Source organism: Megascapheus bottae, unplaced genomic scaffold, assembly GCF_031878675.1.
Source record: "Megascapheus bottae isolate mThoBot1 unplaced genomic scaffold, mThoBot2.hap1 HAP1_SCAFFOLD_262, whole genome shotgun sequence".
NCBI lineage: Eukaryota > Metazoa > Chordata > Mammalia > Rodentia > Geomyidae > Megascapheus > Megascapheus bottae.
The window spans coordinates 16731-43280 of NW_028327449.1; the positions used below are offsets into that span (position 1 = coordinate 16731).

A 26550-nucleotide genomic window follows, 5' to 3' on the forward strand; every position below is an offset into this window, starting at 1 on the left:
AGGGTCCTTTTCGATCTGGAAACCCTAAGATCACATATGCACCAGAACAAGGAAGAAACATGCATCTCCCTTACTTGTGATTTCTCTATCTTGCACCTCTCAGATGGCCCCTGTGAGAAGCCTCAGGCTGGATCTAGGGTACGAGTCTCCCATTTTAGAGAGTCAGGAAGGACTCCGCAAACCTAGATGACCATTCCTCCTCACCCTTTCACCCTCAATGTTTCCTTTACCCTGTGTGTGTTCTTAATCTATATTTATTTATGACACATTGGACAAGGACATCCCTCCCTTAGTTGCTCCCTCATCCATTTCCTCTTAATCTCTTGCCACTCTCTTCTCTTCCTAACTCATTTCCGTATCCATTGCAACCCCTCCTTTTTCTTCTTCATTCCCATCCTCTGCATTGTCTTTCAGCTTGTACTTCTGTTTGTCCCAATTTTTACTGAGTCTTCAATCTTTCATTTGTATCCACTGTCCTGCCACACCCAACCACTGTTTCTCCTCCTCCTCCTCCAATCCATTCTACTCCTCCTCCTCCTCCACCTTCTCCTCCTCCTCCTCCTCCTCCTCATCATCATCATCATTACCATCATCATTCTCCTCCTCCTCCTCCTCCTCCTCCTCCTCCTCCTCCTCTTCTGCCTCTTCCTCCTCCTCCTCCTCCTCTTCTTCCCCTTTGCCTGGTCTGCTTCCTCCTCTTCCTCTGTCTCCACCTGCTTCTCCTCGTATTTCTACTGTTTCTTCCTGTTACCTTTCTTCACCTTTCCCTACCCAGCTACCCAGAGTCAAAAGCAACATATTCTTATCTTAGTGCAGATAACTCTAAACAAAAGCCCTAGATATTCAGAAGGGTGAGGTCCAAGGGTTGAGATTTGTAGGCAGAAAAATCTGTGAGAGCCTTAATTTCAATTAGTAAGTGAAAAGCCAACAGCAGAGATGTGGCCAAAGTGGTAAAACTTTTGAGTGGTAAGCCTTGAGAGAAAAAAATCAAAGCACCATAGCCAAACCCTGAGTTCTAGCCTTAGTACCTGCTCAGCAAAACTATCTCATTCCTTCAGTGAGAGGCTGGTCTACTAGGGGCTGTGATTTTTTTTTCCCACCAGGTAGAGCAATAACCATAAAAATCAATTACAAGTATAATTGATCCAATTCAAAGTAAGAACACTCTACACAGCTTAGGAGAAGGGAAGTTATGAGAGAGAATAAAAGAAGACATACTATTCATTGTCATCCTAGTTCTGACAGTTTCGTGGACATTGTGTGGTCCCCAGCATCTGCTGGTTTCCTTCATGTAACGGCCCCATTTGTGGCTGCAGGCCTTCTGTCCTCTTTCCATCGTTTTCAGTGTGATGGATTCGCATCTATGGGCTCTGCTCCCCACACTCCCACTAGCCCAGGTGTGCATATGGGGTTCAGAAGGATGTTCTCTTCTGTAACCTGTCTAATAAACCAAAACACTGTGAGAAACACGGACCAGACAATAGACATAAAATACTCATAGGCCTGATGACTGATTTCTGACTGGTTGAGGTTACGTGATGGATATAAGTGCAAAAGTCTGGTCTTGAATGCCCTCTCACTGGGGGGGGGGGGACCTATAGTCTCCTGTTGAGAGTATGATTTTTTACCACAAATGCAGATTCATTGTATTTAGACAAGTGACTGAGGCACCAAACTTCCTTCTCTACTCCCTATAGCTTGGCAAACTCTTTTCTCCCAGCTCCGGCAGTGTGAGGGTAGGATTACCCTGGTAAGAGTTCATGAAGCTTCTTCTTTTTCACTTATCACCTTGTTTATGGTTTCCTCTTGTTTAGCTATGGCTTCCTCCCTTATCTCTTTCTTTATATTTTCACATTTTTCATTAATGATGTTTATCAATTGCATTTGTATAGCACTTGGAAGACTCTCCTCTAGGTTTGCCAGTGACTGTTCCATTGTCTGTTTACATTGGGTGGGGGATGTTGTTTCTTGATTTGACATTTTTCTTGAGCTTCTTGTTCTGCCCATTTGAAAATGGGAGCAAGATTAATACTAAACACGATTATAGTTTTTCAGATATAACCAACCTAGACCTCTGTAGCTGGCAGACACTAGATGTTCACAATTTTGATTGGTGTTATCACTCTTTCTTTTTGTGCACTTACAGACCAGTCTAATACAACCACTGTTAAGCGGTTGCTGTCCTTCGCTGTCCCTTGGGTATCTCATATTGTTACAGTACCTCACTTTGTTATCTGATATATTGAATTTATTTGTATTTGATTATTTGAAATTTGATAGGGAAGGGGGGGAAACCAAGATGGGGGGGCGGTGGGGGGAGGGTAAAGGGTACCAAGACATGTGAAACGGTATCAATGTATGTGAATTAATGCACCTTCTATATGGCAAATATCATGTAACCCTTTTATTAATTACAATAAAAAAAAGAGTTCATGAAGCAACCGATTTGCAAACATGGATTTTCATGCTCACTTGAAGGCATATTCCTGTAGCCAAACCAAACACAGGGATTTCAGAGAATGTCTGAAGGGATCTTTAAGTCCTAGTCTTTCCAGAAACTCAGCGTTCAAATGGCTGACCTCTTGCCTCTTCCCACAGATGCAGGTTTTTGCTTTGGGGGTAATCTAATCTTTTCAGGAGGAGATCATACTATTGGCAGGCAGATGCTCCCAGGTTGACATTCTTGGTCAGTTTCTGGCCATTTCTATTTATCATGTGAAGTTTCCATTGAGCCATGGGTTGTGTAGGAAATGCATATCCAAATGTAAAAGCATATGGAGCATTTTTCTTTTGCCGGTAGTGGGGCTTGAACTCAGGGCCTGAGCACTGTCCTTGGGCTTTCCTCAAGACTAGATCTCTACCACTTGAGCCACAGCACCACTTGCAGCTTTTTTCTATGGATGTGGTTCCAATGACTCGAATCTGGGTCTTCGTGCATGCTAGGCAAGCACTGCACCACTAGCCTGAACTCCCAGCCCCATATGGAGCATTTTAAATAACTTTTTGCTGGTCCTGAGGTTTGCATTCAGGGACTTGGATTCTTTTGCTCAAGTCTAGCACTCAACCACTTGAGTCTTGCTTACTATTTCCTTTTGGGAATATTTCATTGGAGATGAGAGTCTCAAGGCCTCTAATTTGGACTCCGAGCCAGGGCTATCTCTGGCACTTGGGCTTGAGCCTGGGCTTGAGCTCAGGGCCTGAGCACTGTCTTTGGACTTTCTCAAGAACAGAACTCTACCACTTGAGCCTCAGCACCACTTCCGGCCTTTTTCTATGAATGCGGTACTGAGGAATCGAACCCGGGTCTTCATGTATGCTAGGCAAGCACTCTCCCACTAGGCCAAACTCCCGGCCACCTCCTTTAGTTTTAACTTGTTGTCTTCATCCCAGTTTTATCATAGATGCACATTTTTTCCTGAATTGTGTTATATGAGACTTTACTGCCTTTTTCCTAGTTAGGCTACTGAAGCATTTGGCTGTTAGTGTGTTTCTTTTCTCTTCCTATTTTTCTGTTCTATATGGTGTGAGTATTTATTTGGTATTCTGTAAGCTTTTATTATTATTCTGTTTGAATGGCTTTGTAATTTCATTAAACATTTCCTGTTTGACAATGGTTTGTTCAGAAGGAAACTTCTTTTCTTAATAACACAAAAAGGGTAACTAATATTTCTTTCCTCATCTTATATGATTGCTCTGGAGCCCTATGATCAGTGGAAAGAGCAAGTGGAGACCTCTTTTGTCTTCTTTCTGTCACCGAGGGAAATAATCTGCACATTTACCACTGACTTTGATGTTGTCAGCATGTTTTGCACATACGGAGTGTAATGGTTTTGAAGCAACATCCTTGTAGTCCTAGGTTGTTGACTGTTCTTAATGTCAAATAGCACTTAAATTTTCAGGTGTTTCTACTGAGATGATTGTATAGATCTTGTGCTTCATTTGTTTGTGTAAGGCATGATATTAATTGATATAAAATCAATTAATGTAGGGGCTGGGATTTTGGCCTAGTGGTAGAGTGCTTGCCTAGCATGCATGAAGACCTGGGTCCCATTCCTTGGTACCACAAATATAGAAAAGGCCAGAAGTGTTGCTGTGGCTCAAGTAGTAGAGCTCTAACTTTCAGAAAGCCCAAGGACTCTGCTCAGGCCCTGACTTCAAGCTGCAGGACTGGCAAAAAAAAATCACTTAATGCAAAAAAAAAAAAAGGCCCAACCATTTCATTGCATTCCACACATAAACTTCACTTGGCACAAGATTTCCATGAACTCCATTTTGCAGGTGTTCGTTGTATGCTTGGTTAATTTTTATTTGTTAACTTTTGGTATTGATATTGGCACTTAAAAATCAACCTGTTTAACTAACATTTTGATCCTAGCTATCACTTGAGCCATGTCTCCAGCCCTATTTGAATTCTGGTTAATTGAAGAGAGATGCTTTTGAACCTTTCTACCTGGGCTGGCTTCAAATCATCATACCCCAGTTTCAGTCTGCTGAGATTTTGTGATTATAGGCATGAGTCTATAGCTCTGGACTTTGAAAGGGTTTGGTTCATGATTTTTACATCAACATTCTTTCAGGATATTCGTTTTCTTCTCTTTGAGGTCTCTCTAGGTAACTAGCTATCAGGATAATGCTATCTTCTTAAAATGAATTCAAAGTGTTCCCTCAGTACGCGTTTTAGAAGACAATGAGGAGGATTGGTGTAAATTGCAAATGGATTTTTCTCAAGCGATGTGATTCCAGCTTCAGTCTCCTACAAGTTATTGGTTAGTTTGGGTTCACTATTTCTGCACGAGTCAGTCTTGGTAGGTTGTATGTTTCTCAGAATGTCCTCATTTCTTTCAGGTTGTCTAATTTGTGGACATAGCCAGTGCACTGATGTTCCTGGTAGGTAGTCTCTACTCATCTTTTATTTCAGAAGCATCAGTGGTGACATATGATATTTTATTCGGAACTGAGTTATATTAGTCTTCTCTACCTTCTTCCTAGTTAGTTGGCTAGTAAGGTGTTTCTTTTCCAAAGAAGGCCGCACTTTGCTTCAAATGATTTGGGGGTATGGGGAGGTGTGGGAGAAGGTAATTGGAGTTTAACCTTGGGGCTTTACATTTGCTCTACCAACTGAGTCAGAAAGCACCACCCATTAGTTATTCAGGAGCCTGAGATTTGTGATTCACAATTTAAAACCCCTGAGTCTCCACACACACACACACTTGAGCCAAAGTGGGGCTATGGCTCAAGAGGTAGGGCACTAGCAGTGAACAAGAAAATCCCTTAGGGCTGGGTACCAATTGTAAAACTAGATACTCAGGAGGCTGAGATCTGAGGAACACAGTTCCAGGCAGCCCAGGCAAGGAAGTCTGTGAGACTCTTAACTCCATTAGACTAATCAGAAAAGGCTGGAAATGGTGCTTGTGGCACAAGTGGTAGAAAGACAGCCTTGAGCACGAAGAGGCTCAATGAGAGAGCCCAAGGCTCAGATTCAAGCTCCATTACCCACAAAAACAAACAAACAAAAAAAAACCAAAAGTAAAAAGAAAAGAGAAAAAGAAAAGAAAGTCTATTAGGCATGGTGCACATGTCCTGAATTCACAGCATTCACACCCACTCACAAACACACACACACACACACACACACACACACACGCACGCACGCACGCACGCACGCACACACCCCCCCCCACACACACTCACCTGCACACCCCGTACCCCTCCACACACATAATGGCTCCAGTCATTCTCACTTGAGATATTTTTCAGAGAAAGTCTTGCAGTTTTACCCAGTCCTCAGCCCAAGATCCTTCTAGCTTTGTGCTCCCTCCTGACAATCTCTGCCTCATTTCATCTCCCCTGTTACCTCTGTTACCACTGTCAGGCACTCTAGTACTCCCTGGAATCTGACAGGGAATGGGAACTCTGTCAGTCTTGGCTACTTCCAGCTGGTATGGGGTGTAGACCTAGGCCAGGAATCTCTCATCCTTGCTCTTTGTGGATGGTGACAGCTGGGACAGCTGAGACTCACAAATCCTCCATGATCCAGGGGGCCAAGCAGAAGGGGAACATTCTTTGTAGACCATAATGAGTGGTAGCAAGGATTAAGGAGGGGAAGAGTCATGCTGTGGAAACAGATAGCAACAGGTGGGCACCAGTGAGACACAGAGGTAAATATAGCAACAGAGTATGTTCTCCCATAGGTATTGTAACCAGGAGAAACAGTAAAGCATTCATGTTTCCTTTTACCACATACATGATCCCCAAGGACCAAGAAGACAGAAAACTCCTAATTTCATAGCAGAATCAGACACAACTGTGATCTGGGCTCAACTATATAGGCTGCATTGTCTAGAATAGGAGCAAGAAGTTATTCAAAATCAGGGTACATGTGCCCTCTTATGCTAGAGTTAGGATGCCTAGTGTCACCCTGATTTGAAGTGCAGACATTGCCTTTACCTCAGAGTTTAGTAGTACAAGCCCTCAAACTGTATCACTTGTAATTTAGCCCAGAGCTCGGAGAAGAAACAATTTGATTATTAAAGAGGAGGATCATCTATGTTTCTCCAAGAGCAATAAAAATATCAGGTAACACTGGGGCTCTGGTGTCACACCTGTAATCCTAGGCAATCAGGGGGCTGAGATGGAAGGATCAGGCAGTTAAGGCAGTAAAGCATAGTGAAACCCTTTTTTCCTATTGAGCAAAAAGCTGGAGCTCCAGTGGTAGACAATCTGATTTGAATGAAAAAGCCAAGATGAGGCGCTTTAATCCAATGAAGCCCTAAATGTCAAGAGATCGTGTGTGTGTGTGTGTGTGTGTGTGTGTGTGTGTGTGTGAAAGAGAGCGGGGGAAGGGAGAGAGAGGGGGGGGGGGTGGGACAAAGAGAGAGAGACACAGAGAGAGGGGGGAAGCATGAGGGGAGAGAGAAAGAAAGACAAAGATGAAGCCAAGCAAAGGTGCAGATTTCTGTCCACCTAAAAGGTAGAAAGGTATGAACCTTAAACTAAAATGAGGTTTTTGATGAGAAATCATTTTTTTTTCGCCAGTCCTGGGCTTGAGCTCAGGGCCTGAGCACTGTCCTTGGATTTTCTCAAGGCTAGAGCTCTACCACTTGAGCGTCAGCACCACTTCCAGCTTTTTTCTATGTATGTGGTACCGAGGACTCGAACCCGGGTCTTCATGCATGCTAGGCAAGCACTTTAACCACTAGGCCAAACTCCCGGCCCGAGAAATCATTTTTTAAATAACGATTTTCTGTTCTAAATTTCCCTTTGAATCTAGCTCTCTTTGCATCTGGCAAGCTGTGGCATATTATGCTTTTGCTTTTATTGGCCTCATGATAATATTTGGTTTATGACCCAGTGGATATTTTTAATTTCAACCATTTTGTTAACTTTGCAATTATCCTCCTGGATTCGGGTTCTGGCTACATTCTGCTGTAGTCAGAAAAGATACTTTGTATGATTTGTATTTCTCTTACATTTCTTCAGATCCTAAATATGAATCTAAAAATTCTAAAGTTAAGGTCTTGTGCAAGGAAATGCTGGTGGCTCAGTGAATGTTCTGAGGTCCAGAACACTCACTTACTTTTATAACTCAGAAGTAGTAACCATGTGCAAAATACTCTCCGAGCATATTTCCTCAGATTTATGAGTTCTGTTCTTTGTCATTAAAAAAATGAAATGACAAACTAAGGACCCAGCAAGAATATCTGTAACTTATCCACAGGAGAAAGGAAAGGTACGTGAAATATATAGGGGCCTCATCTTTCATTTTGAAGGAGAAAAACCAATACTAATTGGGCTGGCCATTTGAATATGTGTGTTAGAAAACGTAGGCGATGGCCAGTGGAAGAGGCTGAGCCCAGATCACTCATAGGCCAGTGGCAGAGCTGGGCCAGAGAACTCAAGAAAGTCATGTCCTTTCTCTGCTCTCATTTTACCACGCCATTCAAGAGGGGAGACAGGACCCCAGAGCACCAGTGAGAGTGCAATAGGATTTGGGGCCTGCAACCTGGGGATCAGGAGGACTGGTGTCAGGGGAGTGAGGAGCCGGAAGGTGTGTCACCGCTATGACGCTGTGAGCCCATCCAAGGTAACGACAGATTGCAAGAGGCAAAGCAAGTCTTGCCTGCTAGGTTTCAGTCCTTGTGCTGCTAGTTTCTGGCTGTGTGACTTTAGACCAGTGACATCCTTCTGGGAGCTACAGGCTCATCATCCACGCACCCACACAATGGGTCTGATCAGCCCCTCCTCCCAGGATGCTGCTAGATGGCAACAAAGCTCCCAGTGGAATTGAGCATGGATATTCAGAACAACCTTCTGAATAATCATCAATAAGTGGAAGCCAGTGACTGACCCCACTAAGGTTTGTCCATGAGTTGAGGTCAGGCAGAGCAGGGAAACAATCCCGGCTGCCACTGCCACACACGGTACCTACCTACAAGGGCCATGCAAACCTCAAGCATGAGCGTATGAGAAATGCGAGCCTTTGTGGTGGGGTGCCTGTGGAACGCCTTGACTAGAAGGTGAGACATGGTCTAGTCTTGAGGGTAAGTGAGGAGTCAAGGTCGCCAAGTGCCCTGCCTGAGCTTCGTGACACCGCTGAATGGGTGTGGGGTTCCCTTGGTTTCCCAGTTGCCACACAAAACCACAGGTCCTCGAGATCCACGTATGAAAATCGTCTCAGGGTATTGGGCAAAAAGGACAGTCTCACAAGGCAAATGCTTCTGCAAAGATGTATTTTAGTATAACAGAGTTGAACCCTTCTTGCTCTTCATGCGGGAAATGAGAGTTAAAGACTCAAAATGGCAGTTGTTACCCCCCTGTCTTTTACTCTTTCCGAGGTAGTGGAACATAGATGGTCACATCTAGCAATCGGCAATCCTTGGGCAATGGATGTGGGTACCCAAGACTGGTGTTTCTATGCTGTTCTAAAATGTGGAGATATCTTGGGGCCTACCCAAAACATAGGGCCCACAGGTGAGCTATTTTGTCTCATTTGCTCAGATAAGGGGCTCATTGTACTGTCTCTCCATGTACAGAGAGACAGAGAGTTACTAGGGTTTTTTTTTTTTAACCATTTCAAAGGAGAGGATAGTGTTAGATAGCTAGTACCTTTTAGGTCAGACAGTCCTGGCAACTTAGCATTTAAAGGCAGGGACGCTAAGGGCTTCCTGGCAGCAGCTTATGAGTCTAGCCCTTTTAATATGTACTCAAAAGATTATAATTTCCCTATCTTCTCACCTTTCTCCCCTGCCACACTCCCATGGGATCCACAGTCAGTTTGCCTTTCCCAAGGCAATCCTATTCCTGCTCTCAGCCAGTCAGGCTGCTCCCTTTCTCTTGGCCCAGCCAGCACTAAGCTCCATCCCATACACAGGTATGGTTTGGGCCACTGGTGGAATCCACCCTGGGAAGAGTAGGTAGGTATCCCATGCATCCACCAACCAGCTTGGAGCTGCCTGCGGTATTACTCTATGGATCTGACACCATTTGGAGTCCTGAGTACTTTCTGTCAAATAAGAAAACATGAAGTGGGGGCACAGTCAAAGTTTGCCAGAAGGGAAGACACCAAGAGAAACTGAGGAAAAGCCTTAGGTACTTATAGCCTACCACTCCCCAGTTCCACACCTAATGACAGAAAAGGCCTACTGAGAACATGCCTACTCTTCTCAGCTATGTCCCAGCAGGTCCCAGCCACATTGTGTGAAACTCACCACCTTGAGTGATCTTCCTATCTCACATGATCTCAATCATTGAAAGAGAAGAGGATTCCATTTCTATGACAGTGTATGAGAGTGTGTGTGTGTGTGTGTGTGTGTGTGTGTGTGTGTGTGTAACTCTGACACTGGGTTTTGTAAGAATCTCAGAATGTCAGTGGACTACTGGAGAGCAGAAAAGAGTTGGACACCTATCACCCAAGCCTGTAAGAAAACCAGGGTCAGGACAGACACCGGTGGCTCAAGCCTCTAATCCCAGCTATTCAGGAGGATGACACTGGTAGAGCCCTAGCCTTGGGCTGAAGAGCTTGGGGACAGAGCCCAGGCCTAGAATTCAAGCCCCATGACCAGTGCCACCACCACTGCCAACAACAACAATAACAAAATAGGGTCAGACCTCGGGTGTGTGACCTCTGCAGTCCCACACTCAAACTGACTTCCACTCCACTTTAATGCTCTCCTGTCAGTACCTTGAAATTCTTAATCACTATTAAGCAGACAGACCCAAGGGCTCATTTTCCACTGGGCTGCACCATTCATGTACCTGCACTAAGTCAGGATTAGAGTGTAGCTGAAATACAAACCAGGCTCTTCTCTTCTGGGCGTTAGCTGCTTGAAGAAGGGGAGGCAGAAACAGGGAGCCTGACACTGCTCACTGCCTCTGTCCCGGGTGTGTGGGGCTCTGTGAAAACTGACTTTGGCTGCAACTGAGCTCTTACTTCTAGGTCACCCTGTCTCTTCCCTCGCTGCCTTGCACCTGGAGGGTTTTCAGTCCCCACGCCCACTACCTACATCTGGCCTCACACCTCAGGGGAGCAACTTCTGGGGAAGGGTGACAAATCTCCTAACAGGCTTCTACTCCTTCCCAGGCAATGAATGAACAGGCAGTCTAGGTGGCATACGCATGGTTTTCAACATGTCCTCCTCAGTGGGAAGGACAGGACACCACCCCTTCCCCTTTCCTCTCTTGCCAACCTGCTGGCTCTCCTGGACAACCCTTATGAGGCATCACGTACCCACGTGCAGGGGCAGAGTCTCTGAATTCAATGCTTCCACACTCAGATGGAACCTCCAACAGCTCCCAGCATCCTACCATGTACCTGTGGGCATTTTCTGTGGATGTGGGGCTCACTGGGTCTTATTTGAACTGCAGAAGTCTCGTGGGTACCGGCCCAGTGTTGGGGCAGCTTTTTGGTGTTGGTGTAGGCGTCTCATCACCACAGCCATGCAGGTAAAGGAGGGAATAGCCGCATTAACTTTGCAACTTTAATGTAGCACTGATACCAAAAGTCAAACACACAAGAAACAACACATGAGGAAAGCAGGAAGGGTGAGGGAAACTTCATCTCCTATGGTCTCTCCAAGTCATGGGGTGAAGTGCCTGGAGTGCCAGGTGACAGGGAGTCTGAGGAGGCAATCTGGCTGGGTGAGGATGATGGCTGCAATTCCTCAACGCTGTCTAGAGCACCAAGAACAATGGAGAGAAAGTGGCTCAAACGCACAGCAAGCAAGCAAGGAGGGACGCGAAAACACACACACACACACACACACACACACATACACACACACACACACACACCAGTGTTTCCCCACTAGCACTGCTACCCACTCCAGGCCCCCCCTCCCGGTCCCCACTACCCCCCCTCCTGCAGCAGTCCCACACCATTCACTGTCCTCCTGCAGGGCGGCATTCCCATTTAAAAATCTTACTGGACCCAAGAGAAGAAGCTGGCACCAGCTCTGGCAGCATTTCTGGTCCGGATGGTGGAGCTGGTGCTAGGGCCATCCAGGACGCTAGTACTGGCCCCAACATTGGTGCCGCTGCTGACACCAGCTCTCCATGTGGCTCTCCTGTTGGCACGGGTGGTATTCAGAATGTACTGATGGTACCTGGCCCAGAAAGCAAAGGGGATCCGGGCCCAGGCGTCACCAAAATCCCCATCCTCATCCCAGGTCAGCAGCTCGGCTTGGATGTCGTCCCAGCTCCACCGCCCAATCAGAGCTTCATTCCCGATGTTCATCTGAGCCCTCATCTGGGCCCTGGCATGTTCCTCAGCCATATCCGCATCCATCGTCCTGAAAGCATCGTCCACAGCCTCCAAGAAATGAGTCTTCCACTCCCGGGGATCTCGGTTCTGGTGCTGAGGTGGGAAACAGCACCCTTAATGACAGGACATCTCACACTCCGGAAGCACTTGCTGCCTGCTCGCTGCCTATGGTGCCCTGCACTCCCGGTCACCATGGCAACAGCAAACAGAACTAGGATCTGGCCTCAAGTGTTCAGCGCCAGAGCATGCCATTCTGGCACCTGACACCTAACAGAGGCTCTCTAGTACCTGGGCAATGAATCTCAGGACTCTCATCTTGCTGGTCTCATGGCAGGCTCGCAAGCCCCAGGTAAACTCATACTCCAGTGTGTTGCTGTTAGGAATCTTCTTGTATTCCAGGTACCTGAGGGTGAAAGGAAAATAGCCCTTGCCGCCAACCAAACAGACCTGTTGTTGACCTGTTGGGCCCCTCCTCCACCCTAGTGCTGCAACTCAGACCACCCAGGGGGCCAGCCCTGCCCCAAAGCCCCCGAATCGCTCAGGACACCATGGCCTCCAACAGGGAGGCCTCCACAGCCTTATGCCAGCCCGGGGTCCAAGTGGAGTTGCAGAGGGGGAGACTTGTAGGGTGCCTGCTCACAGAGAGGGCACAGATGTCGTGTCCCTCATCACACCGGCCCCAGATTCCTGTTGGGTGCGTTGTAAACAGCGGAGCCATTCTCCAGGCTCCCTGCTCTGAGCACACCCCACTGCCTGGATTCTGACAGAGGTCTGGACTGGAAAAAGGGATCATGAGCCTTCCTGTGCACTCTGGCATGACCCGACAAATGCACACGCACGAAAATGAAACCACACACACACACACACACACACACACACACACGTATAGACAGCCCCCCCATGTCCCTCACATCCCCTAGTCATACCTGTAGCAGAGGGAAGCCTCTCTGTAGTTTACCAAAGCTATCAAGGATAGCTTTCTCTGATCTCCGACCAGTACCGAGGAACACAGAAAAATGGGACGAGGTACTTACTTCTGCTTCACAAAGTCATCTGTGATGAGCTTCCGGAGATCGCCGAGGAATGGGTGCCTCACCCTGAGGGCAAACAAAGAAATTCACAACTAGTAATGGACAGAAGCACTCCCTGGTATGGTGGTGAACTTCCCTACCCACAGACCACCCTCTTAGAGGACCAGACACATAGCCGAGGCCAGATGACTGGTAGTCTGGGATGCCCTATAGAAAGGGCCTGGCGGACACCTCCCACCTCTTGTTGTCTCCCTGACATTTCCACGGGGGACCGAGATCTGAGTGGGGCTGAAAGTTCCCCGACCAACAGCTAACATCATCCATCCTGGTGAGGCCCTCTGCTCTCCACCTGGACCAAGGTGTTCTACTTTCCTGCATCAGACCCCAGGCTACTTGCAGTACTTCGGGCTTCCTCTACCAGAAGGCAGCCCTGAGGGGCAAGGAGCAGAGAGCCGGTCATACCCAGGGCGAAGTCCCATCTTGCGGAGTGCTTCCCACAGGACAGCTGTAGGGGAAGATGGGGTACAGGGGTTTAGCACACAAAGGTGAGACCATGACCAATCCCCTAATTTGAGGGTTGGCGCTCACCCTCACTGGCACGGTTGCCATTCATGAAGATGATGCCTAGAATCACCAGGAGGAGACCCAGCCGGGGAGTGTCCTTGGTCCTGAGGGTAGACGAAGAGGGAAGCTGTCCAGAGGCCATTTCTTCCACGCTGCAGCCTACTCAATAACTAGCTTCTCCCAGATTTCCCAGCAACAGGGGAAATATTCCTAGCCACACATGGGGTTGGCTTCCCGATGGCAGACAATTAATTCACATCCCGAGAGCCTGAGCTTTGATCACCTCATCTAGAACAAGGGTATGCCCATATTGCCTCTCCAGGGTTCCGAAGGGGACAGGGTGAGGCCATGGCCGGGGGGGGGGGGTAGGAGCAGACAGAAGCTACAAAGCCCACAGCTGGACGTCCAGCGGCAGATGCCCACCTTATTGACACCGTCTGCCTCCATATCTGTGCTCAACAGGCATCTCCTGGGCTCCCACCCTGCCAAGCCTGGACCATGTGCATGGAAGCAAGAATCAAGCCTCTCTTTTCCCACAAGTTGAGGGGAGGCAGAGGAGAAATCCCTACAACAGTGGAACCCCAACAAGCTGCCTTTCATCCAGCTGACCCTGCATGCCACGCGCTGAGAAGGAGAGCTCTCCCGGGCTCTCCAGAGCTGTGTTCCTGTCTCTGGGAGGATGGGGTACTTCCAGAGAAACCACTGCCCTCTCCTGTTTCCTTACTTTCCCAGGAGGCGAGCAGAAGAATCCCGTGTGCACACAAGAATGTACAGGTGCTCCTCCTTGTCGATTTCCTTCAGGTGTATCCCAAACTTCTACATGGCCAGAAAAGAGTGAGATGAAGCCAGGCACCAGACATTGTGCAGTCACAATGTTTCTTCAGCACAGGAGTTCACAGGGGTGCACAAAGGTGGGAGAAGACAGGGCTCTGAGGGCTGCTTGAGGGAGCCCTGGCACAGGTAGACAACCAGCCCCAGCTCAGGAGCTGGCAGAGGGACGCTGGGAGAGCAGGAAAAGAAGGCAGCAGGGAAGGGGCTTGTGACACCCCGCTGCTTCAGTGAGAGCTAAAGTGGACTAGGGCTGTGGGAGGAGGCTTCTGCAGAAAGCACAACACCAAATGGGCCTGGGGGTGCCGAGGGGGGAGGGGAAGGGAGAGAAAAGCTGTCCCGCTGCCCTTGTGGCACATAGCCTCCCATCCTCTCACCCACCTTTTCCAGAGTGTAGGTGGCTCGTTCAATGACCTCAGGAAAATGCTCATCATATTCACGGATGACGTCCTTTAGCATATCTAAGGAAGGGAAGGTTTGGGAAAGGCACCTGAGTCGAGTGGGGGCCCAGACCTGCAGCACGTGGGCCAGTTGTGCTGAAGACAGCCTTTCAGAATCCCACTCTGCAGAAGTGGAGGAACCCACCGTGGCCAGAGGACGATGGTGTCTATGCAGAATAATGCCCGCAGAGTCTGGGATGGCAGAGGGGCACAGGCTGCCTACCTGAGCGCTTAATGGGGATCTTCTTGTAGTCCTTAATCATCAGGTATTTTACCAACTTATTTGCCTGGACAAGAAGGAACACAAGGGTGGGTTGAGTTTGGGGGAAGTTGTTGTCAGGACATGGGTAACCGCCACAGAGGCTGGCCCACGGGAGCAGGCAGAGGGAGAGGGTGAAGGGCGGACTTCTTACCCTCTCTTGCAGAAGAGTCACATTGCGAGGGGGCAGGCATAGCACGTGCCTTGAGGGGACCTGGGACCGAGAGCCCACGGGGGGCCCGGGAACCAACTGAGCCTGTGCTGTCAGTGGGGGCTGCAGCACCCTCCAGTCTGGCGGGGTCACGGGGGGTTCTCTCTCCTCCTCCTCACTGCTCTCGTATTCGTCATCCAGGTGCTTAGACTGGAAAGAGAGCGGGGTGGGGGGGTGGGAGGAGAGAGAAAACAGATCTCCAGACTCTCCTTGCAGTAACACTCAGCACCCAATTTATCCAAAGCAGGCACTTGGTAGTGTAACAGCAGTACAAGCAGTGGCTGGCATGAGCCCACCAGGTGCCAGATTGGGAGCCAACACCTCTCCCACCAGCCCAAGGACAGAGACTTCAGAACCAAAACACACTCAGGAAAGGTACGCTGGAGATACATAGGCATAGGCATGCTGAGAGGGGAGGAGGGAAGGGAAGGGGGTGAGGGAAGGTGACCTGAAGGGTGGACAGGGGCAAGGAGATGAAGAATAAGTGGAGAGGAGGAGAGAAGGGGTTAGGATGCAGGAAAGAAGAGGAGCCCGAGAGCAGCACAGGTGGTTGGGATGTTTCACCTTCTTCGTCCTCTTGCCTCCCATCCTGGCCCAGGGCTCAGTGCCCTGTTGAGCAGTGGCAGCTGCCCCCTCAGGCTCAAGGGTGCTTGTGGCCATCTTGGACTTGGCAGCAGCTGGTGCTGTGACATTCGGAGGCTCCACCCAACGAGTCTTGGCCAGAGCCTTCCCAGACTTGGTAGTCTTGGGCTGAGAGGCTTCCCCCTCCCTGGCAGATGGGGCAGGTGTGGCCTGAGGCACACCCAAGGCAGTACTGGAGCCCCCTGTGGTGGCCTCTGGGACTGAGGCTGGTCTCTTGGGGCATGGGAAGGCCATGCCACTGACACCTGCTGGCTGAGTGAAGTCAAAGTCATCATTCTGGTCCAGGAAGGCTGTCTGGGGCGGGGTAGCATCCATCTCCTTGGCTCTTGGAGCCGGAGAGGAAGCACGAGCTGTACTAGGGCCCTCGGCAGCAGCCTCCTGCGCTGGGGAGGGTGCAGGAGACTGCGTGGAGCTTGCCAGAGCCTCCTCACTGGCAGCTAAGGGTTGGGAGGTCTGTGGGGAAGCCAGGGTGGGCTCAGGAGCAGCCTGCTGAGCCTCAGCACCTGTCTCGGACTGGGTATCCAGCAAGTGGTTAGCGACCACCTGAGTGAAGGCCCTGCGGGCAGCTCGTGCAGCAGCCCGCGAAGCTCGGTTGGAGGCAGCAGAGCGGGCTATGTTCTCCTGTCGGGCTCGGGTCTCTGCCTCACTGGACAGGGTGTCTGGATCCAGCTGCAATGCCTCCACCAGGGTCTGAGCCAGTACAGGGTTCTCCAGCTCCCACGGCTCGTTCTGCAAATCCAGAAGGCAGGGAGGGGAGGGAAGAAAAAAAAATACACGCTGGCATCCTGGGTGAGCTGGGCGGCCCAGTTCCCCCCCCCCCCTCTCCCGTCCCCCAGCAGCAGTCAGTCCTGGCCTCCCTCAAGACCTTCCAGAAACCCCTCCTCTGAGTCGGACACCTGGTCATACCTTCTGAACTCAGCCAGCCCTCCCGTCATTCACCTCCCCTCCACAAGCCACTGGGTCCAGTCCAGGGCCAGCAGGGACCTGGGGAGAGGCCTCACCGATAAGATGCGAAAACCTGAACCCAAGGTATCAAAGGCTCTGAGGAGGTGGATGTCAAAGCTGGTGAGGGTTCCATAGCCACCAAAGGCTCCAAATTCTTCATAGTCGTTTCCCCCAGCCATCTCCTCCGCTCGGCCTCGGCTGCCACCCTCATCCATGTCTTCCACATTGGCATTTCCTGGCTGCACCCTGTATCTTCCCTCAGCCATGCTGTGGGTCCCAAGGAGGAGTGAGCTCGGCCTGTGAGGGAGGGTGAGGCAGCTGCAGGGGTGGGGAGGGGGGGCGGATGCAGGCGCAGGCTGGATCTCTCCCGGGCTGAGAGAAGACAGCAGTCATCAGGTTACCAAGGCAATACTAAGCAGCATCAGAGCAGGGGCTAATGGGATGCTTGGGGTGGGGGTTGGCGGCGGCCATGATGGGGTGCACTGTCAGGGGCAGAGCCGGTGCTGTGCTGAGGGATAGAGGAGCTCTCTGGGGAGACACTGCGCTGAGAGGGAACCAGGGCATTTGGATGGGTGGGCTCCCTATCAGTGCTTAGAGTAGAAGAGCTGATGTAATGGAGGGCTGGGTTCGCTAAGGGGATGCCTTAAGACAGGGGGAAACAAAGGGCTACAATTTAAGGGCCTGAGCACCAGACGACTGACACCAAAGGGGAGCAGATGGGAGAGCCAGTGAACAGGGACAGGAGAGAAAAGCTTTGTGAAAAGGAATCCCAAGGACTGGGTGGCCAGGTCCGGGCGGATCATGGGGGTGGGGATTCAGCCCATTCCACCTGGACTCGGGGTTGGACTGGGGCATCTGGGATGGATGGGACGGGGCCCGTGGACCTAGGCAAGGCTCCAAGTTGGAACCCTGGAGAGCTCAAGTCCAAGGACCGAGTCTGAAAACAGACAAGCGCTCTGTTCTTTCGGAGTAATCTAGGAGCGAGCGGTGGAGGTGGGGGCCTCGGGTCCAAAGAAGCTCAGCTGAGCACATTCGGGTCTGCTCGGGATCCTGGGCTCCAGTTGCCACTCCGGCTCAGATCTGGGTGTCTGGGTGTGATGGTCATAGGGGCGGCGGTGGAGGAGACTTTGGGTCTCATGGGGTCCAGGTTCTGAGGGAACCCGCTTTGTTCACACACCGAGGGACCGGGAATCGGGGGGGGGGGGCGTAGCGCATCGCGTTTCAAGCGCCCTGGCTGCATCGGGTCTGGAGCTGGGTCCTTACCTTCTCTGGGGGCTCCAATGGCGTCAGACCTCAGCACCAGGAACCAAGCAGCTGCGCCCTCGCACACTGCAGCTGCCAGCACAGCAGCTCAGACCACCCCGCCCCTTGGCTTAGCGAACCTCTCTCCCTCCCCCACGCTCACCCCCACCCCCTGCGCCGCACAAATTACTCCACCCCAACCCAGCAGCCCGGATCCTGCGCATGCGCGGACCCCCTCCAGCCCGCCAGCTTTCTCAACAAAAGCCCTTTCCTCTAGGTCTCCAGTGCGCATGCGATTTTGCCGGAGGGTGGAATGTCAGCAACAGCTTGTGGGTGGGGACACTTCTTCCCTGCCACATTTCTTTCATCTGTCCTCTTCTAAATGGAGTAGTAACGTGAAAAGCCAAAACTTGGGCCAGGATATTCGTAACTGCGAATAGAGTGAGTTCCTCTCCCCTCTTCTGCGCTGGAGTACCTATGCATCATATGTCAGGATGCATGATCTGTCTCTTAGAGTATTCAACTTCAATGAATCCGATGTTTTAGTGTGAAAAACAAGGAAAACAGTAAGAGCAACGTTTGCAGCCAATATGCGCAAATTCTTGTGCCTACTGGATGTTTGTAGCAGACGCTTGTGGGGACAGAAAATTAAATATTTGCGCCCTCTGTCTCCAGCTAAACATGTGTGGGCTTGACAGTTAAGAAGACCAGATCCAAATTTTTCATTTTCAGTTAAGTCCAGTGTTGTTGGTGAATTTTGTCTATGCTCCAAGATGTCCCCATTGGGTTGGGGGACCTAAAGTGGGTAGTGGATAGTCTATGATATTGTCCATATTCTGGGCACCACAGAGTTATGATTTTCACAGTTGCAGACCTGCTAGGGACTTTATTACTGTGGCCTAAGGGGTGCTGTTGCAGAAATGGGGCATAGAACATCCAAGATGAGCCTGAAGGAGCTTGGGTGGAAGAGCAGAAACTGAAGCATGTTGAGTAATAGCAGAGTGGGAGGGGGAGGATAAATCATTGAACGGGTTGAGCTAACTTGCATAGCTTGCATGCTTGCAGTCAGAGAAGGAGGGTGAAAGCTGTTGCCATCGCCCTGACATTCCACCCTCCGGCAAAATCGCATGCGCACTGGAGACCTAGAGGAAAGGGCTTTTGTTGAGAAAGCTGGCGGGCTGGAGGGGGTCCGCGCATGCGCAGGATCCGGGCTGCTGGGTTGGGGTGGAGTAATTTGTGCGGCGCAGGGGGTGGGGGTGAGCGTGGGGGAGGGAGAGAGGTTCGCTAAGCCAAGGGGCGGGGTGGTCTGAGCTGCTGTGCTGGCAGCTGCAGTGTGCGAGGGCGCAGCTGCTTGGTTCCTGGTGCTGAGGTCTGACGCCATTGGAGCCCCCAGAGAAGGTAAGGACCCAGCTCCAGACCCGATGCAGCCAGGGCGCTTGAAACGCGATGCGCTACGCCCCCCCCCCCGATTCCCGGTCCCTCGGTGTGTGAACAAAGCGGGTTCCCTCAGAACCTGGACCCCATGAGACCCAAAGTCTCCTCCACCGCCGCCCCTATGACCATCACACCCAGACACCCAGATCTGAGCCGGAGTGGCAACTGGAGCCCAGGATCCCGAGCAGACCCGAATGTGCTCAGCTGAGCTTCTTTGGACCCGAGGCCCCCACCTCCACCGCTCGCTCCTAGATTACTCCGAAAGAACAGAGCGCTTGTCTGTTTTCAGACTCGGTCCTTGGACTTGAGCTCTCCAGGGTTCCAACTTGGAGCCTTGCCTAGGTCCACGGGCCCCGTCCCATCCATCCCAGATGCCCCAGTCCAACCCCGAGTCCAGGTGGAATGGGCTGAATCCCCACCCCCATGATCCGCCCGGACCTGGCCACCCAGTCCTTGGGATTCCTTTTCACAAAGCTTTTCTCTCCTGTCCCTGTTCACTGGCTCTCCCATCTGCTCCCCTTTGGTGTCAGTCGTCTGGTGCTCAGGCCCTTAAATTGTAGCCCTTTGTTTCCCCCTGTCTTAAGGCATCCCCTTAGCGAACCCAGCCCTCCATTACATCAGCTCTTCTACTCTAAGCACTGATAGGGAGCCCACCCATCCAAATGCCCTGGTTCCCTCTCAGCGCAGTGTCTCCCCAGAGAGCTCCTCTATCCCTCAGCACAGCACCGGCTCTGCCCCTGACAGTGCACCCCATCATGGCCGCCGCCAACCCCCACCCCAAGCATCCCATTAGCCCCTGCTCTGATGCTGCTTAGTATTGCCTTGGTAACCTGATGACTGCTGTCTTCTCTCAGCCCGGGAGAGATCCAGCCTGCGCCTGCATCCGCCCCCCCTCCCCACCCCTGCAGCTGCCTCACCCTCCCTCACAGGCCGAGCTCACTCCTCCTTGGGACCCACAGCATGGCTGAGGGAAGATACAGGGTGCAGCCAGGAAATGCCAATGTGGAAGACATGGATGAGGGTGGCAGCCGAGGCCGAGCGGAGGAGATGGCTGGGGGAAACGACTATGAAGAATTTGGAGCCTTTGGTGGCTATGGAACCCTCACCAGCTTTGACATCCACCTCCTCAGAGCCTTTGATACCTTGGGTTCAGGTTTTCGCATCTTATCGGTGAGGCCTCTCCCCAGGTCCCTGCTGGCCCTGGACTGGACCCAGTGGCTTGTGGAGGGGAGGTGAATGACGGGAGGGCTGGCTGAGTTCAGAAGGTATGACCAGGTGTCCGACTCAGAGGAGGGGTTTCTGGAAGGTCTTGAGGGAGGCCAGGACTGACTGCTGCTGGGGGACGGGAGAGGGGGGGGGGGAACTGGGCCGCCCAGCTCACCCAGGATGCCAGCGTGTATTTTTTTTTCTTCCCTCCCCTCCCTGCCTTCTGGATTTGCAGAACGAGCCGTGGGAGCTGGAGAACCCTGTACTGGCTCAGACCCTGGTGGAGGCATTGCAGCTGGATCCAGACACCCTGTCCAGTGAGGCAGAGACCCGAGCCCGACAGGAGAACATAGCCCGCTCTGCTGCCTCCAACCGAGCTTCGCGGGCTGCTGCACGAGCTGCCCGCAGGGCCTTCACTCAGGTGGTCGCTAACCACTTGCTGGATACCCAGTCCGAGACAGGTGCTGAGGCTCAGCAGGCTGCTCCTGAGCCCACCCTGGCTTCCCCACAGACCTCCCAACCCTTAGCTGCCAGTGAGGAGGCTCTGGCAAGCTCCACGCAGTCTCCTGCACCCTCCCCAGCGCAGGAGGCTGCTGCCGAGGGCCCTAGTACAGCTCGTGCTTCCTCTCCGGCTCCAAGAGCCAAGGAGATGGATGCTACCCCGCCCCAGACAGCCTTCCTGGACCAGAATGATGACTTTGACTTCACTCAGCCAGCAGGTGTCAGTGGCATGGCCTTCCCATGCCCCAAGAGACCAGCCTCAGTCCCAGAGGCCACCACAGGGGGCTCCAGTACTGCCTTGGGTGTGCCTCAGGCCACACCTGCCCCATCTGCCAGGGAGGGGGAAGCCTCTCAGCCCAAGACTACCAAGTCTGGGAAGGCTCTGGCCAAGACTCGTTGGGTGGAGCCTCCGAATGTCACAGCACCAGCTGCTGCCAAGTCCAAGATGGCCACAAGCACCCTTGAGCCTGAGGGGGCAGCTGCCACTGCTCAACAGGGCACTGAGCCCTGGGCCAGGATGGGAGGCAAGAGGACGAAGAAGGTGAAACATCCCAACCACCTGTGCTGCTCTCGGGCTCCTCTTCTTTCCTGCATCCTAACCCCTTCTCTCCTCCTCTCCACTTATTCTTCATCTCCTTGCCCCTGTCCACCCTTCAGGTCACCTTCCCTCACCCCCTTCCCTTCCCTCCTCCCCTCTCAGCATGCCTATGCCTATGTATCTCCAGCGTACCTTTCCTGAGTGTGTTTTGGTTCTGAAGTCTCTGTCCTTGGGCTGGTGGGAGAGGTGTTGGCTCCCAATCTGGCACCTGGTGGGCTCATGCCAGCCACTGCTTGTACTGCTGTTACACTACCAAGTGCCTGCTTTGGATAAATTGGGTGCTGAGTGTTACTGCAAGGAGAGTCTGGAGATCTGTTTTCTCTCTCCTCCCACCCCCCCACCCCGCTCTCTTTCCAGTCTAAGCACCTGGATGACGAATACGAGAGCAGTGAGGAGGAGGAGAGAGAACCCCCCGTGACCCCGCCAGACTGGAGGGTGCTGCAGCCCCCACTGACAGCACAGGCTCAGTTGGTTCCCGGGCCCCCCGTGGGCTCTCGGTCCCAGGTCCCCTCAAGGCACGTGCTATGCCTGCCCCCTCGCAATGTGACTCTTCTGCAAGAGAGGGTAAGAAGTCCGCCCTTCACCCTCTCCCTCTGCCTGCTCCCGTGGGCCAGCCTCTGTGGCGGTTACCCATGTCCTGACAACAACTTCCCCCAAACTCAACCCACCCTTGTGTTCCTTCTTGTCCAGGCAAATAAGTTGGTAAAATACCTGATGATTAAGGACTACAAGAAGATCCCCATTAAGCGCTCAGGTAGGCAGCCTGTGCCCCTCTGCCATCCCAGACTCTGCGGGCATTATTCTGCATAGACACCATCGTCCTCTGGCCACGGTGGGTTCCTCCACTTCTGCAGAGTGGGATTCTGAAAGGCTGTCTTCAGCACAACTGGCCCACGTGCTGCAGGTCTGGGCCCCCACTCGACTCAGGTGCCTTTCCCAAACCTTCCCTTCCTTAGATATGCTAAAGGACGTCATCCGTGAATATGATGAGCATTTTCCTGAGGTCATTGAACGAGCCACCTACACTCTGGAAAAGGTGGGTGAGAGGATGGGAGGCTATGTGCCACAAGGGCAGCGGGACAGCTTTTCTCTCCCTTCCCCTCCCCCCTCGGCACCCCCAGGCCCATTTGGTGTTGTGCTTTCTGCAGAAGCCTCCTCCCACAGCCCTAGTCCACTTTAGCTCTCACTGAAGCAGCGGGGTGTCACAAGCCCCTTCCCTGCTGCCTTCTTTTCCTGCTCTCCCAGCGTCCCTCTGCCAGCTCCTGAGCTGGGGCTGGTTGTCTACCTGTGCCAGGGCTCCCTCAAGCAGCCCTCAGAGCCCTGTCTTCTCCCACCTTTGTGCACCCCTGTGAACTCCTGTGCTGAAGAAACATTGTGACTGCACAATGTCTGGTGCCTGGCTTCATCTCACTCTTTTCTGGCCATGTAGAAGTTTGGGATACACCTGAAGGAAATCGACAAGGAGGAGCACCTGTACATTCTTGTGTGCACACGGGATTCTTCTGCTCGCCTCCTGGGAAAGTAAGGAAACAGGAGAGGGCAGTGGTTTCTCTGGAAGTACCCCATCCTCCCAGAGACAGGAACACAGCTCTGGAGAGCCCGGGAGAGCTCTCCTTCTCAGCGCGTGGCATGCAGGGTCAGCTGGATGAAAGGCAGCTTGTTGGGGTTCCACTGTTGTAGGGATTTCTCCTCTGCCTCCCCTCAACTTGTGGGAAAAGAGAGGCTTGATTCTTGCTTCCATGCACATGGTCCAGGCTTGGCAGGGTGGGAGCCCAGGAGATGCCTGTTGAGCACAGATATGGAGGCAGACGGTGTCAATAAGGTGGGCATCTGCCGCTGGACGTCCAGCTGTGGGCTTTGTAGCTTCTGTCTGCTCCTACCCCCCCCCCCCGGCCATGGCCTCACCCTGTCCCCTTCGGAACCCTGGAGAGGCAATATGGGCATACCCTTGTTCTAGATGAGGTGATCAAAGCTCAGGCTCTCGGGATGTGAATTAATTGTCTGCCATCGGGAAGCCAACCCCATGTGTGGCTAGGAATATTTCCCCTGTTGCTGGGAAATCTGGGAGAAGCTAGTTATTGAGTAGGCTGCAGCGTGGAAGAAATGGCCTCTGGACAGCTTCCCTCTTCGTCTACCCTCAGGACCAAGGACACTCCCCGGCTGGGTCTCCTCCTGGTGATTCTAGGCATCATCTTCATGAATGGCAACCGTGCCAGTGAGGGTGAGCGCCAACCCTCAAATTAGGGGATTGGTCATGGTCTCACCTTTGTGTGCTAAACCCCTGTACCCCATCTTCCCCTACAGCTGTCCTGTGGGAAGCACTCCGCAAGATGGGACTTCGCCCTGGGTATGACCGGCTCTCTGCTCCTTGCCCCTCAGGGCTGCCTTCTGGTAGAGGAAGCCCGAAGTACTGCAAGTAGCCTGGGGTCTGATGCAGGAAAGTAGAACACCTTGGTCCAGGTGGAGAGCAGAGGGCCTCACCAGGATGGATGATGTTAGCTGTTGGTCGGGGAACTTTCAGCCCCACTCAGATCTCGGTCCCCCGTGGAAATGTCAGGGAGACAACAAGAGGTGGGAGGTGTCCGCCAGGCCCTTTCTATAGGGCATCCCAGACTACCAGTCATCTGGCCTCGGCTATGTGTCTGGTCCTCTAAGAGGGTGGTCTGTGGGTAGGGAAGTTCACCACCATACCAGGGAGTGCTTCTGTCCATTACTAGTTGTGAATTTCTTTGTTTGCCCTCAGGGTGAGGCACCCATTCCTCGGCGATCTCCGGAAGCTCATCACAGATGACTTTGTGAAGCAGAAGTAAGTACCTCGTCCCATTTTTCTGTGTTCCTCGGTACTGGTCGGAGATCAGAGAAAGCTATCCTTGATAGCTTTGGTAAACTACAGAGAGGCTTCCCTCTGCTACAGGTATGACTAGGGGATGTGAGGGACATGGGGGGGCTGTCTATACGTGTGTGTGTGTGTGTGTGTGTGTGTGTGTGTGGTTTCATTTTCGTGCGTGTGCATTTGTCGGGTCATGCCAGAGTGCACAGGAAGGCTCATGATCCCTTTTTCCAGTCCAGACCTCTGTCAGAATCCAGGCAGTGGGGTGTGCTCAGAGCAGGGAGCCTGGAGAATGGCTCCGCTGTTTACAACGCACCCAACAGGAATCTGGGGCCGGTGTGATGAGGGACACGACATCTGTGCCCTCTCTGTGAGCAGGCACCCTACAAGTCTCCCCCTCTGCAACTCCACTTGGACCCCGGGCTGGCATAAGGCTGTGGAGGCCTCCCTGTTGGAGGCCATGGTGTCCTGAGCGATTCGGGGGCTTTGGGGCAGGGCTGGCCCCCTGGGTGGTCTGAGTTGCAGCACTAGGGTGGAGGAGGGGCCCAACAGGTCAACAACAGGTCTGTTTGGTTGGCGGCAAGGGCTATTTTCCTTTCACCCTCAGGTACCTGGAATACAAGAAGATTCCTAACAGCAACACACTGGAGTATGAGTTTACCTGGGGCTTGCGAGCCTGCCATGAGACCAGCAAGATGAGAGTCCTGAGATTCATTGCCCAGGTACTAGAGAGCCTCTGTTAGGTGTCAGGTGCCAGAATGGCATGCTCTGGCGCTGAACACTTGAGGCCAGATCCTAGTTCTGTTTGCTGTTGCCATGGTGACCGGGAGTGCAGGGCACCATAGGCAGCGAGCAGGCAGCAAGTGCTTCCGGAGTGTGAGATGTCCTGTCATTAAGGGTGCTGTTTCCCACCTCAGCACCAGAACCGAGATCCCCGGGAGTGGAAGACTCATTTCTTGGAGGCTGTGGACGATGCTTTCAGGACGATGGATGCGGATATGGCTGAGGAACATGCCAGGGCCCAGATGAGGGCTCAGATGAACATCGGGAATGAAGCTCTGATTGGGCGGTGGAGCTGGGACGACATCCAAGCCGAGCTGCTGACCTGGGATGAGGATGGGGATTTTGGTGACGCCTGGGCCCGGATCCCCTTTGCTTTCTGGGCCAGGTACCATCAGTACATTCTGAATACCACCCGTGCCAACAGGAGAGCCACATGGAGAGCTGGTGTCAGCAGCGGCACCAATGTTGGGGCCAGTACTAGCGTCCTGGATGGCCCTAGCACCAGCTCCACCATCCGGACCAGAAATGCTGCCAGAGCTGGTGCCAGCTTCTTCTCTTGGGTCCAGTAAGATTTTTAAATGGGAATGCCGCCCTGCAGGAGGACAGTGAATGGTGTGGGACTGCTGCAGGAGGGGGGGTAGTGGGGACCGGGAGGGGGGGCCTGGAGTGGGTAGCAGTGCTAGTGGGGAAACACTGGTGTGTGTGTGTGTGTGTGTATGTGTGTGTGTGTGTGTGTGTGTGTGTGTGTGTGTGTGTTTCGCGTCCCTCCTTGCTTGCTTGCTGTGCGTTTGAGCCACTTTCTCTCCATTGTTCTTGGTGCTCTAGACAGCGTTGAGGAATTGCAGCCATCATCCTCACCCAGCCAGATTGCCTCCTCAGACTCCCTGTCACCTGGCACTCCAGGCACTTCACCCCATGACTTGGAGAGACCATAGGAGATGAAGTTTCCCTCACCCTTCCTGCTTTCCTCATGTGTTGTTTCTTGTGTGTTTGACTTTTGGTATCAGTGCTACATTAAAGTTGCAAAGTTAATGCGGCTATTCCCTCCTTTACCTGCATGGCTGTGGTGATGAGACGCCTACACCAACACCAAAAAGCTGCCCCAACACTGGGCCGGTACCCACGAGACTTCTGCAGTTCAAATAAGACCCAGTGAGCCCCACATCCACAGAAAATGCCCACAGGTACATGGTAGGATGCTGGGAGCTGTTGGAGGTTCCATCTGAGTGTGGAAGCATTGAATTCAGAGACTCTGCCCCTGCACGTGGGTACGTGATG

The 26550-nt window shown here is 52.1% G+C and overlaps 2 protein-coding genes and 2 non-coding genes across 8 annotated transcripts; 2 read left to right on the plus strand and 2 right to left on the minus strand.

The window, feature by feature from the left end:
- Window positions 1-10962: 10962 nt before the first annotated feature.
- LOC150039818 (melanoma-associated antigen D4-like) lies at window positions 10963-18061 on the minus strand. 3 transcript variants are annotated; one of them, XM_090327573.1, is made up of 13 exons: window positions 17942-18061; window positions 16735-16975; window positions 15656-16462; window positions 15035-15241; window positions 14845-14908; window positions 14563-14642; window positions 14078-14169; window positions 13378-13457; window positions 13252-13294; window positions 12793-12855; window positions 12047-12161; window positions 11421-11851; window positions 10963-11169 (listed from the first exon to the last, which is right to left on the minus strand). In XM_090327573.1, the coding sequence occupies exons 2-13, from the start codon at window positions 16942-16944 to the stop codon at window positions 11160-11162; spliced, it is 2202 nt and encodes a 733-aa protein (XP_090183699.1). In that variant the 5' UTR covers window positions 16945-16975; window positions 17942-18061; the 3' UTR covers window positions 10963-11159. The 3 variants fall into 3 exon arrangements, with proteins under 3 accessions (XP_090183699.1, XP_090183698.1, XP_090183700.1); XM_090327572.1 differs by having other exon boundaries at window positions 16735-17050; XM_090327574.1 differs by lacking the exon at window positions 10963-11169 and having other exon boundaries at window positions 11417-11851; window positions 16735-17050.
- Window positions 12378-12506, minus strand: LOC150039819 (small nucleolar RNA SNORA11). The gene has a single exon (XR_016534217.1). It is a non-coding gene; the product is annotated as a small nucleolar RNA SNORA11 (small nucleolar RNA).
- A 1137-nt stretch (window positions 18062-19198) lies between the features above and the next one.
- LOC150039820 (melanoma-associated antigen D4-like) lies at window positions 19199-26304 on the plus strand. Of its 3 annotated transcripts, none has more exons than XM_090327569.1 (13): window positions 19199-19318; window positions 20209-20524; window positions 20796-21602; window positions 22017-22223; window positions 22350-22413; window positions 22616-22695; window positions 23089-23180; window positions 23801-23880; window positions 23964-24006; window positions 24403-24465; window positions 25097-25211; window positions 25407-25837; window positions 26098-26304. In XM_090327569.1, the coding sequence occupies exons 2-13, from the start codon at window positions 20315-20317 to the stop codon at window positions 26105-26107; spliced, it is 2202 nt and encodes a 733-aa protein (XP_090183695.1). In that variant the 5' UTR covers window positions 19199-19318; window positions 20209-20314; the 3' UTR covers window positions 26108-26304. The 3 variants fall into 3 exon arrangements, with proteins under 3 accessions (XP_090183695.1, XP_090183696.1, XP_090183697.1); XM_090327570.1 differs by having other exon boundaries at window positions 20284-20524; XM_090327571.1 differs by lacking the exon at window positions 26098-26304 and having other exon boundaries at window positions 25407-25841.
- LOC150039821 (small nucleolar RNA SNORA11) lies at window positions 24752-24880 on the plus strand. Its single transcript, XR_016534218.1, has one exon. It is a non-coding gene; the product is annotated as a small nucleolar RNA SNORA11 (small nucleolar RNA).
- Window positions 26305-26550: the final 246 nt, after the last annotated feature.

Excerpts from the sequence above, each read along its gene's own strand:
- LOC150039818 (XM_090327573.1), bottom strand. The coding sequence starts at position 16,944 with ATGGCTGAGGGAAGATACAGGGTGCAGCCAGGAAATGCCAATGTGGAA. Across the intron at positions 15,242-15,655 it reads GAGGCAAGAGGACGAAGAAG|TCTAAGCACCTGGATGACGA; the intron begins GTGAAACATCCC and ends CTCTCTTTCCAG. Across the intron at positions 11,852-12,046 it reads TCCTGAGATTCATTGCCCAG|CACCAGAACCGAGATCCCCG; the intron begins GTACTAGAGAGC and ends TTCCCACCTCAG.
- LOC150039820 (XM_090327569.1), top strand. The coding sequence starts at position 20,315 with ATGGCTGAGGGAAGATACAGGGTGCAGCCAGGAAATGCCAATGTGGAA. Across the intron at positions 20,525-20,795 it reads CAGGTTTTCGCATCTTATCG|AACGAGCCGTGGGAGCTGGA; the intron begins GTGAGGCCTCTC and ends CTGGATTTGCAG. Across the intron at positions 22,696-23,088 it reads CCACCTACACTCTGGAAAAG|AAGTTTGGGATACACCTGAA; the intron begins GTGGGTGAGAGG and ends CTGGCCATGTAG.